Source organism: Silurus aristotelis (genome assembly GCF_946808225.1).
Source record: "Silurus aristotelis genome assembly, chromosome: 9".
NCBI classification, from domain to species: Eukaryota; Metazoa; Chordata; class Actinopteri; order Siluriformes; family Siluridae; genus Silurus; species Silurus aristotelis.
Genome location: NC_139582.1, coordinates 10,916,106 through 10,934,178, shown reverse-complemented (window position 1 = coordinate 10,934,178; position 18,073 = coordinate 10,916,106). Strand labels below are relative to the sequence as shown.

The following is an 18,073-nucleotide window of genomic DNA, read 5'->3' as shown; positions in this document are numbered from 1 at the left end:
TCTCAGCACTGAAGGAGATCAATACAGCTGTTTTTTTTGTTTTTTATTTTAACACTATAATGCTGGACCCATAAAACAATGTAATTCATTCAGATTCTGCACTGTACATGCAGTCTGCATGGAAGCGTGTAAATGCGCACACTAGAGAGTAAAACATATGAGACAAAGATGGAAACTGAGACAGAGAAGGATATACACATTGACAGAGTGCAAGAGACACAGTGAGTTAGGAAAAGAAACAGAAGAGACAGAAAAAAGTTACAGAGATTGCAAAAGACAAGCAAAGAGACATGAAGAAAGAGCAAGACAGAGATGAAGAGACCGAGAAGCAGAAAGAAGGTGAAAGAAAGACAGAGATAACAAACTGTAGTGCAAAGCTGTGTATGTATTTATACACCGACCAGATATGACATTATAGCATTATGACTGGTGCATGTATAACACTGATTGTATCCTTATAATGGCACCTGTTAGTGGGTGGGATTTATTAGGAAGCAAGTAAACATTTTGTCCTCAAAGTTGATGTGTTCGAAGCAGGAAAAATGGGCAAGCGTAAGGATTGGAGCGAATTTCACAAGGGCCAAATTGTGATGTCTAGACGACTGGGTCAGAGCATCTCAACAACTGCATCTCTTGTGGGATGTTTCTGGTCTGCAGTGGTCAGTAGCTATCAAAAGTGGTCCAAGGAAGAAACAGTGGTGAACCCGGTGACATGGTCATTGGGTTCTTTGATGCACGTGGGGAGTAAAGTCTGGCACGAGTGGTCCGATCCAACAGATGAGCTCCTGTAGCTCAAATTGCTAAAGAAGTTAATGCTGTTAAAGCTCTACAGGTGTTTTGGCAGCAAGCGGGGGACAAACACAATATTAGGTTAGGTGGTCATAATGTTATGCCTGGTCTCTCTCTCTCTCTCTCTCTCTCTCTCTCTCTCTCTCTCTCTCTCTCTCTCTATCTATCTATCTATCTATAATGCTAAACAAAATTGCTTGTCATCTATTATTATCTCTTTATTATTAATAACAATTGTGAACTTCACCAGTTTACATTTTTTTAAACAATTTTGAATAAAATGCCTGCTTGGTTAAATAATATATTAAATAATATTTTATATAAATAAAATATAATAAATCTAATTAATGCAATAAAATTAATAAAATTAATGCTTTTTTTACATTTGCACAAATTGATTTAAATAAAATGTAATAAATGGAAAATTTTATTCAATATTTTACATTTGTTGTGTGTGTGTGTGTGTGTGTGTGTGTGTGTGTGTGTGTGTGTGTGTGTGTGTGTGTGTGTGTGTGTTTAAATTGAATTTGAATAATCTACTTAACTGTTTTACTTATTTTAGCAGACTTTAAAAAATCTCTTCATTCCTTCCATCCTTCATCCAGTCACTCCCTCAATATGTGGAATTGTCAGGATTTTGACCTTTTAAAAGAAATTCTAAGTTCTTAAATTCTAAAATTCTAATTTAAGAATAATTCTAATGCACATAAAACGCTAAAGAATCTCTAGTGCTAGCATTAGCCGCTACACACTTGCTGGTTGGAAGTGGATTCTTTCTTTTTTTATACCCATTGCATTGTTGTGTATGTTTTTAAGATTATTAATAAAGTAATCCCCTGTTGATTGTGGTGATTGTGGTGATTGTGGTTATGAAGTGTCTTATGATGTCAAAAAAGAGGCTGAGTTAAAGATACGTCACCGCATTCTTTACTTTCTGTACTGTAATAACATTTTACTTCATTTTCTTCTTCTTCTTCTTCTTCTTCTTCTTCTTCTTCTTCTTCTTCTTCGTCTTCGTCTTCTTTCGGCTGCTCCCATTAGGGGTCGCCACAGCGGATCATCCGTCTCCATACCACCCTGTCCTCTACATCTGCCTCTTTTACACCAACTACCTGCATGTCTTCCCTCACCACATCCATAAACCTCCTCCTTGGCCTTCCTTTTTTCCTCCTACCTGGTGGCTCCATCCTCAGCATTCTTCTACCAATATAATTCATGTCCCTCCTCTGCACATGTTCAAACCATCACAATCTCGCCTCCCTCACCTTGTCACCAAAACATCCTACATGCGCTGTCCCTCTAATTAACTCATTTCTAATCTTATCCATCCTCGTCACTCCCAACAAAAACCTTAACATCTTCAGCTCTGCTACCTCCAGCTCCACCTCCTGTCTTTTACTCAATGCCACTGTGTCTAATCCATACAACATCGCAGGTCTCACCACAGTCCTATAAACTTTCCCTTTCATTTTTGCAGATACCCTACTATCACAAATCACTCCTGTCACTCTTCTCCACCCACTCCACCCTGCCTGCACTCTTTTCTTCACTTCTCTAACACACTCTCCATTACTTTGCACTGTTGACCCCAGGTACCTGAACTCCTCCACCTTCTCCAGCTCTTCTCCCTGCAACCGCACCACTCCACTGCCCTCCCTCTCATTCACACACATGTATTCTGTCTTACTCCTACTGAGTTTCATTCCCCTTCTCTCCAGCGCATACCTCCACCTCTCCAGGCTCTTCTCAACCGGCTCCCTACTCTCACCACAAATCACAATATCATCCGCAAACATCATAGTCCAGGGAGACTCCTGTCTGACCTCGTCCGTCAACCTGTCCATCACCACTGCAAACAGGAAAGGGCTCAGGGCCGATCCTTGATGCAGTCCAACCTTCACCCTGAACCAGTCTGTCGTACCTACTGCACACTTCACTGCCGTCACACTGTCCTCATACATGTCCTGCACCACCCTCACATACTTCTCCGACACACCTGACTTCCTCATACAATACCACAACTCCTCTCTTGGCACCCTGTCGTACACCTTCTCTAAATCCACAAATACACAATGCAATTCCTTCTGTCCTTCTCTATACTTCTCCATCAACATTCTCAAAGCAAATAAGGCATCTGTGGTGCTCTTCCTCAGCATGAAACCATACTGTTGCTCACAGATGGTCACCTCTTCTCTCAGACTGGCTTCCACTACTCTTTCCCATAACTCCATGGTGTGACTGATCAACTTAATTCCCCTGTAGTTACTGCAAGACTGCTCATCTTCTTTATGCTTAAAGATCGGTACCAGCACACTTCTTCTCCATTCCTCAGGCATCTTCTCACCCTCCAAAATCCTGTTAAACAACCTGGTCAAAAACTCCACTGCCATCTCTCCTAAACATCTCCACGCTTCTACCGGTATGCCATCTGGTCCAACCGAATTTCCACTCTTCATCCTCTTAATCGCTGCTCTCACTTCCTCCCTACTAATCCTATCTACATCCTGCTTCACCAACTCCACATCGTCCAACCTTCTCTATCTATCTGATTTTCCTCATTCATCAGCTGCTCAAAATACTCCCTCCACCTTCTCAACACACTCTCCTCACTCGTCAACACATTTCCCTCTCCATCCTTTACTGCTCTAACTTGCAGTACATCCTTCCCAGCTCGGTCCCCCTGCCTGGCCATTCGGTATAAATCCTTTTCTCCTTCCTTAGTGTCCAACCTCTCATACAGCTCCTCATATGCCTTTTCCTTGGCTTTCGCCACATCCCTCTTTACCTGCTGCCACATCTCCTTGTACTCCTGCTTACTTTTCATTCCACCACCACGTCTCCTTGTCTTGCTTTCTATTTCCAGATGTCACACCAAGTACTTTTCTAGCTGCCTCCCTCATCACTCCTGCAGTAGTTGCCCAATCATCCAACACCTCTTCAACACCACTGAGCCTCTGTCTGACCTCTTCCCTGAACCTCACACTACACTCTTCCTCTTTAAGTTTCCACCATCTTATTCTTCTTTCTGTCCTCACTTTCCTCCTCTTCTTCTTTGCCTCCAAAACCATCCTACAGACCACCATCCGATGCTGTCTAGCTACACTGTCCCCTGCCAACACCTTACAGTCTCCAATCTCCTTCGGGTTGCATCTCCTGCATAGCACATAGTCCACCTGTGTGCACCTTCCTCCACTCTTATACGTCACCCTTTGATCCTCCTTCTTCTTAAAATAAGTGCCACTTCCATCCTTTTAGCAAAATCTACCACCATTTGCCCTTCCACAATTCTCTCCTTAAAAACATACCTACCCATCACCTCCTCATCACCTCTGTTTCCTTCACCTACATGCCCATTAAAGTCTGCCCCAATCACCAATCGTTCTGTCCTAGGTACACCATCTACCACTTCATCTAATTCACTCCAGAATTTTTCCTTCTCCTCCATCTCACAGCCAACTTGTGGAGCATAGGCACTGATGACATTTATCATCATCCCTTCAACTTCCACCTTCATGATCATCACCCTATCAGAAACTCTCTTCACCTCCACTACACTCTTACTGTACTCTTCCTTCAGAATCACCCCTACACCATTTCTCTTTCCATCCACACTATGATAAAACAGTTTAAATCCACCTCCAATGTTCCTGGCCTCACTCCCTTTCCACTTGGTCTCCTGAACACACAGCATATCTACCTTTCTCCTCTCCATCATATCAGCTACCTCTCTCCCTTTACCCGTCATAGTACCAACATTTAACGTACCAACCCGAACCTCCAGTCTCCTACACTGCTCCTTTCCCTGCCTTCTCTGAAGACGTCTTCCTCCTCTCCTTCTCCTCCTTCGGCCAACAGTAGCCCAATTTCCACCGGTACCCAGTCGGCTAACGATACCTGTGGCGGTCGTTGTTAACCCGGGCCTCGACCGATCCGGAATGAAATTCTCATCTGTGATCCGCATATTTGATTTGGCACATGTTTTTACGCTGGATGCCCTTCCTAAGGCAACCCTCCCCATTTACCCGGGCTTGGGACCGGCACTAAGAGTGCACTGGCTTGTGCATCCATAATGGCTGGGTTACCCCTAATATATATATATAATATATAATATTATATATATATATATTATATATAATATTATATATAATATTATATATATATATATATATATATATATATATATATATATATATATATATATATATATATATATATATATATATATGATATATCGACATTTTGTGTTAGCACCATTGTTATCTAGCACTGCCTTAATACTCCTGGGCATGAAATTGCACATGTTGCTGCTGGGTTCTTTTTCCATTCCTTGTTGGATAGTGATTGTAACACTCCCAGGTGTTACAATCCCACCACTTCCATGGTAACAGGTGTATAAAATCAAGCACATGGGCATGCAGACAACTTCTACAAACATTTGTGAATGAGTCACTCTCAGGAGCTTAGTGAATTCCAGCGTGGTAACGTGATCAGATGCCATTTGTGCAATAAGTCCAGTCGTGAAATTTCCTCACTGCTAAATATTTCACAGTCAACAGTTAGTGGTATTATAAGAAACTGGAAGTGATTGGAAACGACAGCAACTCAGTCATGAAGTGTTAGACCACGTAAAATCCCAGAGCAGATGCTGAGACACATAGTGCACACAGGTTGCCAACTTTCTACAGAGTCAATAGATACAGAACTCCAAACCATGTGGCCTTCAGATTAGCTCAAGAACAGTGCGGAGAGCTTCATGGAATGAGTTTCCATGGTCGAGCAGCTGCTTCCAAGCCTTACATCACCAAGTGCAATGCAAAGCATGCAGTGGTGTAAAGCACGTCGCCACTGGACTCTAGAGCAGTGGAGTGGTAGCTCATTGGTTAAGGTGCTGGGTTACGGTTTGGAAGGTCGGGCGTTGCCCCTGTATCGCCAAGCTGCCACTCTTGGGCTCTTGAGCAAGGCCCTTAACCTACTGTGCTCCAGGGGTGCCGTATCATGGCTGACCCCAGCTTCTGAGCAAGCTGGGATATGCAAAGAACAAATTTTACTGTGCTGTAATGTATATGTGACAAATAAAGGCTATTCTATTCTACCTGTTCTCTGGAGTGACTAATCACGCTTCACTATCTGATGGACGAGTCTGAGTTTGGCAGTTGCCAGGATCTTGACAACCCTATCAAAGTAACTTGGTGTTAATGATTATTTAATATAAGTAAAACTGGTTCATACCAGTGTGCAGAGTTATGAGATAAGCTCATGTACTGAAGTAAGCTTGTGCTCTCTCTGCATCATTTTATTGGTCACGTAACGTTTAGTTGAATACACTGAAAGGCATGAGGACGTATGTAAAAGCTTCTCCTCTACACTGCTGCCATGACGTTATTCTTCACATGTGAAAGGTGTGAATGTGTTTATCTGTACAGCGACACTCTTAATACTGCCAATATTGACTGTAATGGTGGATGACGCAGAGCACGAGTACAAACTGTACAGGTAAACCGAGTAACTAATATTGTGCAGGTGTGGACGCCTTTGTGATGCCTCAAAAAAAAAAAAAAAAAAAATTATTTAATTAAATACATTGTATATTGCACCTAAGAGGGGGGGAAATAAGATAAAGACACCACCACATACACAGTGTTGACATTTTATAATCAATTTTAATTTACAATGCACAATAACCCAGTCTTATATAAAAAAAAAGCAAGTTGGCCAGCAACGCTCATACTTCAGCAAAAATGCTGATCAAATATTTGAGGAACATAACATGGACAACATAATCGGTTCTTTTATTTATTTTTTTCACACCGCTCCCATTTCAAAGCCTGATCTGATAACACGTTGTGCATTTTTTTTTCCTGAACAGTGCTATAACCATGCATCATGCTTTTTTTTTTTTCAAACCTTTTAAACCTAAAGATAGAAAATGACAAAAGATTACAAAAGAATCCAAGAAAAGATGCTTAAGTTTTCACTATCCCCTAATTCACCTTGTCTACTTGTGTTTTTTTTATTTTCATTCCTTTTCTTTTAAACAGGTGTACAAATACACTAAAGGCTCTTTAGTGGCGTAGCCTGAGGTACAAAAAGTCAGTGTAGAAATGCTATAAAGATTTTTGGCTGTCAGAATTCAAGAAAACAAAAGGAAATCAGCAATAATTATTTTTGTTTTTGTTAAATGACTAGTTTTTAATCACTGCATGCTTCTGTAGATTTTCAGAAGCCACATCAATGAGTCAGCAAGAATCCACCCTTGGAGTCTAAGCCTTCACTATGTACCGAGACAAACACACAAACACACATCAGACGGAAACGCAGACAGACCGGACCATGGGGTGCTACGATGATGAAATCATCGCAGCATCCGTCTCATCTCTCCCTCCCAAACTCCCTTGCTCTCTGTGTCTGTCTATGCCTGTGATAGTTTTGTAAGAAGAGTTTGAGGCTCAAGTGCAATTTAACGGCTTTTCTTAACGCCAGCACTGTCTGCTGCTGGGACTGATGCAACACGCTTGGCATGCTCAGGCCGTCCACGCTGTCTGGTTCTTCTGTCCCAGGACAGGAGCACTCGCTATGTATGAGCTCCATTTCTCCAGAAAACCGAATGAATAAAAAGGTTCTTGTTCTTTGGGACAACTTGAGAGATCGCTTCCTCCATATAGAACACCCGCAACAACAACAAAACAAAACAAAACAAAACAAAAAAAAAGTCAAACATTACTTACATCTGAATGCAATTTAAGGGTGGACAAATCATACATTATCTATCATCTAGCTCTGTGTGTGTTTTGGTTGCCTAGAACACTAACTGACAGCAGTAATATAATAATGTTGAGATAGCTTTTAAATTAAGTGCACAAAAAAATGCAAGGAAGTCATTAGGTAATGTTTTAGGCATGAGATGCGAAGTCTTGTTCTCACAAATCGTGTAAAATAATATTAGAGTCTGTGTAACAACTTCATTTTTCATGTGTAGTAAGCAAGATAAATACATGACATGTATTGTATAGCTATGTACTGATCTTTATTTTGCGTCATTTAATTTGACACTGTTATCTGTAGCAAATTAGAGGTTCTACTGACAACCAGATCGTGTCTCTGCTTGCTTAGCTGCAGAACAAAGAAGCATCACAGACTACATTCAACCATAACTAAATTAAGCCAAATTAAGTTTCATGTTAAAGGTATAGTGTTTGTTTATTTATGTATCATCCTGGGCCATTGATTTGTCCACCCTGTCCATTTTTTATATCATCAGAGCTGAATGTCATCCGAATTTACACAACCATCTTATTTCAAGGATCGTGACTGTCAATCACTGCCTAATTCTGTTTCAGGAACATATTTAAAGTTAAACAAAATGCACATTCAACAAAGATATCATACAAGAAGACATTGGGCTACAAGGAAGAGGTGGTGGGCTGAAAACAGTCTTTGAGTATAATTTAAATCTATCTGTTTCCTGGAAGGTGCTTCTTTTGTCTCTCGCTGCCATCTCTTTTCTTTGCTGTTGCCTTGTGGGATAGAAACGATTTGCCTGAACATGTCTGGAGCATTTCTTATGAATCTGATGAGCTGCCACAAACCTGCGGCAAAGCTTTCGGCAAAAAAAACTGCATCAAAAACAACAACAAATCTCGCCTTACTGACTCGCTGTAGCTTTAAAATGGGTGGGGGGAATCCAACCCTACGGCATTCCTAAGCTTCGCTAATGCTGTTCCGCATTCATTTCCACGCTTATTTACAAAACAATAACTGAGTGTAGGAACAAATATGAGAGGGATCACGTACAACCCATGAGCTAAAAGCAAAAATACCTGATTCCAATTCAAATCCAAATCGTTCAGTGCCCCTGATTCCCAGTTTGGGAAATAAAGTTTTTTCTACCAATTTTAAAGTCCAGGGTTTTTATAGTATTTTAATCTAATGCCTAAGGGAAAAGCTTTGTTCTTCTGAAATGCAAATGGCCTAAAAAATATTAGGAAACTTTTCATTTCCCTTAGAAAAGGTTAAACAAGATATAGTACAGAGATGCCGCCCCTAACGACTGACTTAATCTCACTGGCTGTTGTTGGTGTTACAGAGGTCTCCAGGGGTGACGGTTGCTGCGGTATTAGGCTGCACGTTATCGGCCAGGTTGTGTGCGTGCTCCAGGAACAGGTCTTTGAGCACACTGAGCTCTTTGCTGAGCAGCTTGATCTTGGCCTCCAATCTCTCATTCTCCTCTTTCAGCTCGTTGACACGTTGCTGCGTATCCTGCGCCTTCTGCTTGCTGCGCATACGGCTCTTCTTTACAGCCAGGTTGTTGCGCTCGCGCCGCTGCCTGTACTCATCACTCTCCTTATCTAGTATCGTCTTCTTCATTTTGCTGGATGGCGTGGCTTTGCCACCTCCTCCGGGGTTAACTGGGACGAGTTGAGGAACCTGAAATAAAGAGAGAGGAGCCATCAAAACCTTGTGTTCTAAGTTTGTGTTTTAAATTAGTTTATATTTTTGAAGATACACTGATTTAATCAGTCACACAACATTCATCTTTTATTCACACTTCACAGACCAGCATGCCGGTAGAGAGACTTACTGAATCCATTTCCTAAAAATATTGTTTATATTGAAAATGATAAAACTGTGTTTAGAAGTTCAATTCGGAATAACGCTCATTTGTATGCGTGTTAAATGAAAATGCCAACTAATACTGTCCACCATGGAGCAACAGGAACAAACATTGAGTCTTGGTGTATATTGTGTTAGGGAGGAAACTGGAAACCCTGAGGAAAACCTATGCGGACATATGAGAAGAAATAAAGCTCTTTACAGACTCAAACCCGAGCTCAGGGCTGAACTGAGAATGGCGCTACTTGCTGCACCAATGTTTTTTTCCACTACCTTTTTGTGCGCACACTATAATTTATACCAGTTTTCAAATCAAGTATAAATAAAGTATGTGTGTGTAAGAGAGTATATAACTGCTATATGACATAGTATGTGCTCCCTGGACTGGATCCTTGGAAGTGCTTACTGACTTCACCAATCAGCTCAACTGAACCTACAATACACTATAAATTGATTATATAACACTGCACATAGTGAGTATGTGCAGAGGGGATTTATGTGTTATGTATGTGTTAGGCAGGACAAAAAAAAACAAAAAGAACTAATAAATAAATGATATAATAAATGGGCTGTGGATGGTGTGTGATTATGTGGATAAATATTATAAATAAATGTTAAAAACAAATGATTTAGGCTCATTCATATTTTACTTATTATAGGCATGTTAAAATGATAATTCCCTGAAATAATAAAAATTATAATTTAATTGCAATCAAAAGCAATAAAGAATAGAATGTAATTAAATGGACATAAAACGACACAAAGACATCTAAAGATAAACATATGTTAAAACAACAACATAAAAATACACACTCGTTTGTTTGTGTGGTGGTTAACACGCGAATTTAATATATGAGACAGCATGCATGTGTATGTGCGTGTGTATGTAGGTGATATGTGGATTAATGGGACAGCATGCACATATACATATACACACACAATTATATATATATATATATATATATATATATATATATATATATATATATATATATATATATATATATATATATATATATATATATAATTATGTCAGTCATTGCAGGTGTGTGTGTTTGTGTGTACCTGCTGTAGTCCTGCTGTAGTTCCTGCAGAGTTTCCTACGCTGCAATTAGCCTGGCTCTGTATGACGCTCACTCCGTTCTGATTTGTGTTGGTTAACTTCTGCTGCGGCTGCTTGCTCATTTGGATCCACTGCCTCTATCTTGCGCTTAAGTCTGCACCTTCGCCTGCTGCGGGATGGTGCTGAATGCTGTCGAAAATGCTGGTTGCTACCAGTTGCGACTGCACGCTTGTATGGTCCTGCGTGAAGAGAAAAACAGAGAAAGAACTGTCATCGGAGCATCATCGCACACTGTGTTGCCAGGTCTGCTGGATTTATGCAGGAGCTACTTTGAACTTCTGTCAATTTCATATACTTTAAAATCTATTTATTTCTGTTCACAGCTTAGGTGCTCTGCTGACATTTGATTCACTCTATCTATCTATCTATCTATCTATCTATCTATCTATCTATCTATCTATCTATCTATCTATCTATCTATCTATCTACACACAAACGAACACATAGTATAATATTACAGTGACAGCAGTATTGCAAACCACTGGCTTCAACATGAAACAATTTAAAAAGCAGCAATTCAATATATTATGATGCCACTGAATCTGCTCTTATACAACAGCAGGCCAACATTAACTCACAAAGAAAAATCTTTTTTAAATAATTCAAACGTTTAATCAGAGTTCAATAACCTTGTTAGATGATTAGAATTACACACCAGATTAATATATGACTTTTAACAATATACCTGCAATTTGTACAAGACTTTGGGTTCGCACGTTGCTTTGTAACTTTGCCACTAGAGTTAGTACTTTTGGATGTCTTTGACAACTCTAGCACCTTGAAGAGTAGATCTTCGCAAATATCCAGCATTCCACATCCAGCTCATATCTCAGCTGCTGGAGATACAATCCTATAAATCACTGATCAATGTACACAAATTACAATCTCCTCTAGTTCCAATGAACATCAATCATCACTGTTTTAAATGACCAATCACCACTATCAGCCACAATCACAATTTTCTAATCACTGATCACTATTCCTCCCACCAACTATTAAAGAAAAAGAGTAATACAAGAAAGCAAAGTTTCTGCTCCAATGTGGATTCCAAAACCTCTGGATTTAATTAAGTGACTATTTTCATGAATAAAGCATCTAAAACTGGTCTTATCTGCCTGTGCATTTTTGCTCTTGTGGCTGTTGTATTAAATTTGCACTTATTTCCAAAAATAAAAATGAAGGTAAAAGAGACCCCTCATCACACACATATCTCATGAGTGGTGCCAGTTTCTGAGTTGACGTTTAACGGCTCGTTTAATGCCGAGTCATGGACACGGAGGAGACCAACAATATACCACGCTGTAATGTGTAATGCAGCAACAGCAGCACATCCACCACTACTCTCACTGCGCGTGAACCCTCTCGGTACAGCGCGTTGCTCTCCGGTTGCATCATCACCATCATCATCACAATCAGCGCTCGCGCTCCCCGGTGCGCGCGCGCGCGTGCGCGTGCACATATACACATACACACACACACACACACACACACACACACATATATATATATATATATAAAATGTATGTGTGTGTGTGTGTGTGTTAGTGCCACGGAACAGAAAGCTATCCCATTTCAGCCCGCGTGCACATGAGATTAAATATTTTATTTATTAAAACTATTTTTTTTCTTAATCCGAAATGAGTAATATGGTTATTGTGGCGTGTCGAGTAGTTTATTTATTTAATTTGCATGTTTAAAATAATAAAAATAAAAATACGAGGGTATCTACAAAGCCACGCTAACACGCTTACATCAGTTACCCGAGTATTGCTTCATACGTAATTGAACTGGAATGACGGGGAATACCGCTAGCTAAGCACTTAGCTAGCTAGTCTTGCTAAGCTAGCCTTGATAAAACTTCAGACAAAACCAATATATATTTGAGAAAAATAAAAAAATTAAAACATAAAAAGAAAACGTGTGGTGAAACTTTTCAACCGTATATACCGGTGACGGCGTCGGTGACGTCACCCTGCTACATACAAACACCTATATACACGTTTACACACATTCCAGGCTAACTTATCCTCCATTACTGTGATAGACATCGAAAAATGTTTCATATACAACCCGAGACTGTTTAATGAGACGTCCAAACTGTGTTCATATTAACCGTGAGAGCGTTAAAATGTCAAAGAATAGAGATAAAATACCAAAACCGAAACCTGTTTTGCAAATCAGGTGCTAGTGAAGAAGTTAGCCAGCTAGCACACAGACGAGGGAAGAGAACGGAAGCTTTCAGAAGCAGAAAAAACTCCTTTATATTATATATAAAATCTCTCCTCACCGTATCAAGGTTACCACCCTGTCGGTTCTCCGGACATACACCGAATAAACAGGTTATTTTCCTCCGAAAAGGACGGAAGCACAGGACGAGCTGTTATTGTTTGGTTTCCACTGAAGCCGTGTCGGCCAGCCTGGATTGCGAAATCGTTTTTTTTTTTCTCTTTTTTTACCTTATAACCATGTAGGGAAATCTGTCCGCTCAGCCAATCAGAAATGAGTATCTAAGAGAATGACGACATGCCGCGCATGATGGACAGCCAGTTGAACCAATCACATGACGGATTGCACTTCAAGGGCGGGGTTTTCTTTATGTAACAGGAGCAAGCCATGAGATCATAGGATGCAAAGGCCTGAGCTGGAAGAGTCCGAAAAAGTGTTCTTGTTTCAGAAAGTTAAAGGTGTGAAAGAAATAGGTTAGACAAATATTTAGTGTCTGCTAACATATCTAAATGTTCTTCTGGTTTTGTAATCATTATACATTGTGCAATTGGATCATGCAGTAATACTTAAGAATTGCTGATTGGGTTTTGTTTCAAGTCAAGTTCAGAAATTAAACTACATTTTCTTTTTTCTTTTAACACACACACACACACACACACACACACACACACACACACACACACACACACACACACACACACTAGAAGTCATACCAGGTAAGGCCTCAACCGAGAACACAAACATTTCAAAATGTGTATTTTCGATCCAACTCTACGAGTTCAGGGTTACAGAATAAGATTAAAATGATGAACTCTGACCAAAATATAACGCAACGTATTAAGTTTCATGCCAGAAAAAAATGAAAGTCTTATAATGAATATTAATAAACTAACGACCTTGTCTATTTCGTTTACATGTCACTTACAATGCGAATAACGCATCTTTCTCAGATGTATGATTGCACCTAAATAAGACACTGGCATGGTGTGCTGGACTTCTGTTTATAAGGCTTCGTTCTGTTTTCCACGTGTGTTATAACTGCCCCATCAGTGCATTCAGTGCATAACATCTAGTCATACATTTGGCTATTTAAAACAATATATAGAACAAAACAAAAAAAATAGATAAATAACGCCAAACGATGTGTTCTATACACATTAGACTACGTAATGAATTAAAAGTCTAGCAAATGATTATAAGCCATATTAGTTATTGATTTTATTTGCATTTACTGCGACGTAAGAAATGCTGTCAAAGGGTCTTTCGCATCAAAATGTAGTCAAAGTTGTCCTCTGGGGTGTGTTTTTATTTGAGAAATGTTCTGAGATCCAAATATTTCCAATGCACCGTTGTCCAAGCATGTGTGGGCACGCTCGAGTGTTTTCATTTATTTATTTTTTTTTCATTCTTTCTTTGCTTAAAAAGGTATTACTTTATAAACCAAAGGCTACATTATAGTATATATATATATTTTTCAAACGCACCGATTACTTATAATACAATTCAGTTTAAAGTACGTGGTATTGACAAATGTAAAGGAGAATTAAACTTGTGCGCATGTTGCGCAGTTCTGGCTCTGCGCGTTTCTCGCTCCGTGCCAAGCGCGCGCTGGGACAATAGAGGGAGCTGCGCACGCGCTGATCGGCGCAGAAGCGAGCGTGCCAGGGGCAGTTTCTGGTGCGTTTTGTCACGTTGTTGTGTTCTGTCCAACCACCGGCGCGTTGAGACTGGAGATAGATAGAGTTTGGAGTTTAGGTGTCTGGGGTGAAAAACGAAGATGAACAAGAGAGAAAAAAAGCTCACATTGTGCGCCAGACTTAATGGCGTCAAATAGTAGCGTGGGTCGCGACCTAAAGCTTTTAATTCACGTGCATGCGAATAAACCATTGCTATGATTATAATTATTTATCATTTAAATATGCATTATTATATGCACCACTATATTTAATTGTAAGTCAAACCAATTCTTGTTTTCTGTGCGTCCAAGTATCTAATTCATTCAATCAAACCAACTTAATACTGATGCATTTATGACACAGGCTCTCTACCTAATTCTATAGGTGTCCTTTGTCCTTTATGTCCATTTACAAAACAAAAAAAACCCCATTATAACGATACAAAACGCACAGTTATCCAAACGCGTCCTTGAATCGTTGTTTTACTTTTTGCACATTATGACACAGAAGTGGTGAAAAAAAAAATAGTGAACCCACACTGTGCTTTGATTTTTATATAAATCACAATGAAAGAATCATTCACTGCTAATAATCATAACGAGATTAGTTTAGTGAAATCTGAAAGAAAGGCAAAATTAATAAAGCATAAGATAAGGTTATAGCCTGTATAAATAACAACATGGATGGATCACTTTTAAAAATAATAATCATTTCTAATTTTGCATGATCGTCTTTATCAGGTTATTATGTTAATAACTATGTTTTGTGTGTGAAATAACGCTGGAGCGCTTCGTGCGCTCACGGCGGTCAGAAACTTGTCTGAACGGCGCATTAGGACCCGGGGCGCGCCCGCCCAGAGCCACTTCTCTCTATATAAGACTGTCAGAGCAGCTGTGAGCGACAGATGTGAGGTCAAACACACATAAGGACTGTGAGGGACGTCTCGAGTCTTCTGAACCTTTCCCATTCTCGGGCTTCGCTTTCCAGGCACAGCAGAAGCCGTTTGGCTGCGGTCACACCAGCAAGTTTTTTGTCTTCTAGTAAACTTTTGTCTAGCTATTTATTTTTTATTTTTCTCTTTTAAGTTTACCCCTGGGTAGTGTAAGCAAGCTGGATTCCCGGAGCCCTTCACCATGTCAGGGGGGTTTTAGGTACTCCATGGAGCAAGCAAACCTGTACGAGGCAGCCCCTCGGCCCCTGGTGACAAACCTCGCCCAGAGCACGCAGAACACCTACGGGTACAAGGACGACCTGAGCGCGATCTGCGAGAACGAGAGCTCCATCGATATCAGCGCGTACATCGACCCAGGCGCGTTCAACGACGAGTTCCTGGCCGACCTGTTCCACAGCAGCGGCGCGCGACACGACAAGCTCAAGCTGGCGAACGGCTGCGACTACGAGTACGGCCACGGCCTGGGGCTCTCCGGCGCGCCCGCGCCACAGCACTCGTACGGCTGCGCGGTGACGAACTATGGCAACTCGTCCAAGCTCGAGCCGGTGTACGAGTCGCACGAGGCGCGCATGAGGTCCTTGGCGATCAAGCAAGAGCCGCGCGAGGACGGCGATCTCGGAGAGGTCGGGCACGCGCCACAGTCCGGTGCCTATCATCACCACCACAACCACCACGGGCAACACCCGCACCTGCCGCACCTGCAGTACCAGATCGCGCACTGCGCTCAAACAGCCGTGCACCTGCAGCCGGGTCATCCGACACCTCCACCCACCCCGGTGCCAAGCCCTCACCACCAGCACCATCACCAGCCCCAAGGCGCCCTCGCTGTCAAAATGATGCGCAGCGGCGACTCGGGCGACAGACCGAAATCCAAAAAGCACGTCGACAAGAACAGCAGCGAGTACCGGCTGCGGCGCGAGCGCAACAACGTTGCCGTGCGCAAAAGCCGCGACAAGGCCAAGATGCGCAACGCCGAGACGCAGCAGAAAGTGATCGAGCTCTCGGCGGACAACGACAGACTGCGCAAACGCGTCGAGCACCTCACGCGCGAGCTCGAGACGTTGCGGGGCATCTTCCGGCAACTGCCCGACGGCTCGTACGTCAAAGCCATGGGTGGCTGCGCCTAACAAAACTCTTGCTATTCTTTATTATTATTTGTTGTTGTTATTATTTTTCATATTGTTTCCTGAAGTCGTGCTATTCCTATAGCGTCCGCTGGATATGTACTAGATGTCAAAGATCATAATTACTGAAACTGTTTCGATACAGAAGCCAGGCAGCTGCCGTCTCCACGTGCCTTTTTTGTACCCCTAAAAAAAAAAAAAAAAACTCGATAAGCTCCTCTCTGGACTTCCGTCCTCCATGTCTGCGCGCAGCTCATGTAGGGCATGACTTCACATCAGCCTCAGCTGTATTCAAAAGTGTATTAAAAAAAAAAAAAAAACAGGTACCAACTTTATTTAGGGCCTAAATGTTTTGATAATGTGCGCCCTCTTGAACTTCACTGCACAATGCTTCTCCAAAAGCGTAACAAAAAAGCGCACTGACAGAAAAAAAACCCTGCTATTATTATTTCATGTTTAAGTTGTGATGTTGTATGTTGGAATTTGTCTACGAATGGACTGAAAACGACATGCCAAAGCAAAGGACTGGAGAACAACAGGCTACATTCCAAACCGCCTACTACATACCATGCCAAAAAAACCTGTGCATAACTGATCATTTGCTTACTATTTAGTAGAGTGTTTATATTGTGCGGTTTGGGAAGTAGCCAAATCATCAGACTCTGGTGTCTGCCCTTCAGCTCATATGCACTATGAGTCGTGAGACTGTACTACCCGAGGAAGCACATTTTTTTTGGTCTGAAATTTTTTTGCCATAGGCTCGGGTACTGATGTGGAGGGCGCGTGAGTGCGTATATGTATGCATGTTTGTGCGTGTGAGTGTGTGTGCGTGCGTGCGTGCGTGTGTGTGCGTGCGTGCGTGTGTGTGTGTGTGTGTGTGTGTGTGTTTGAATTTGCGAGGACGTTTTTTTACAGTCCAAAACTTTGTATTTATGCAGCAGAATTAAGATGAAATGTGAAAAAAAGGTGCCTCTATGCAATGGCTGTTCCGCAGCGTGCTGTGTAGCCTATATATATTTTTTATTTTTGTTTTTGTTTTTGTGTAGAATCTCAGTGCCTTTTTAGTCTCCAATATCATCATCGTCATCATCATCGTCGTCATCATCGTCATCGTCATCATCATCATCATCATCATCATCATCATCATCATCATCATCATCATCATCATCATTATCACTTGGAGACAATTTTTGAACTTTCCACTTTAAAAAAACATAATAAGTATAGGCCACAGCAAGGAAAAAAAAGCACTTTTTTCATGTCTAAAAAAAGAAACAATATACAACAGCCACCACATCGCAAATGTTATATGAATGTTTGTTATTGAAATACGTTCCAAATGTAAAACCAACATTATATATATAAATATATATACACGCCAAAAAATTAAAAATTATAATAAAAGAACATGGTGTTACATAAAAACCTGTGTTGATATCGTACATTAATTTGAGTTTTACTTGGATTTTAAAAGTCTTTTAAGGTTGTAGCGCATTTATTAGTAGGTAGTTTCCTTACCAGTAGATGGTGCTATTAAGTCATGTGCTCTGAATAAACACTGAATTAAAAGAGT

General features: G+C 40.9%; 2 protein-coding genes across 6 annotated transcripts; one reads left to right on the top strand and one right to left on the bottom strand.

Moving 5' to 3' along the window:
• Positions 1-6,429: 6,429 nt before the first annotated feature.
• On the bottom strand, positions 6,430-13,025 carry cebpg (CCAAT enhancer binding protein gamma). 5 transcript variants are annotated; one of them, XR_014535169.1, is made up of 4 exons: positions 12,810-12,970; positions 10,465-10,701; positions 7,480-9,213; positions 6,430-7,437 (listed from the first exon to the last, which is right to left on the bottom strand). XR_014535169.1 is itself a non-coding variant. In XM_083550982.1 (3 exons), the coding sequence occupies exons 2-3, from the start codon at positions 10,582-10,584 to the stop codon at positions 8,848-8,850; spliced, it is 486 nt and encodes a 161-aa protein (XP_083407108.1). In that variant the 5' UTR covers positions 10,585-10,701; positions 12,810-13,025; the 3' UTR covers positions 6,430-8,847. The 5 variants fall into 5 exon arrangements, 3 of the variants coding, with proteins under 3 accessions (XP_083407108.1, XP_083407109.1, XP_083407110.1); XR_014535170.1 differs by having other exon boundaries at positions 6,430-7,441; positions 7,490-9,213; XM_083550982.1 differs by having other exon boundaries at positions 6,430-9,213; positions 12,810-13,025.
• Positions 13,026-15,307: 2,282 nt separating this feature from the next.
• cebpa (CCAAT enhancer binding protein alpha) lies at positions 15,308-17,925 on the top strand. Its single transcript, XM_083551464.1, has one exon. The coding sequence runs from the start codon at positions 15,583-15,585 to the stop codon at positions 16,501-16,503; it is 921 nt and encodes a 306-aa protein (XP_083407590.1). The 5' UTR covers positions 15,308-15,582; the 3' UTR covers positions 16,504-17,925.
• The last annotated feature ends 148 nt before the right edge of the window (positions 17,926-18,073 follow it).

Coding starts and splice junctions, on each gene's coding strand:
- cebpa (XM_083551464.1), top strand. CDS start 15,583: ATGGAGCAAGCAAACCTGTACGAGGCAGCCCCTCGGCCCCTGGTGACA.
- cebpg (XM_083550982.1), bottom strand. CDS start 10,584: ATGAGCAAGCAGCCGCAGCAGAAGTTAACCAACACAAATCAGAACGGA. Junction 9,214..10,464: donor CTACAGCAGGACTACAGCAG/GTACACACAAAC, acceptor TCTTTATTTCAG/GTTCCTCAACTCGTCCCAGT.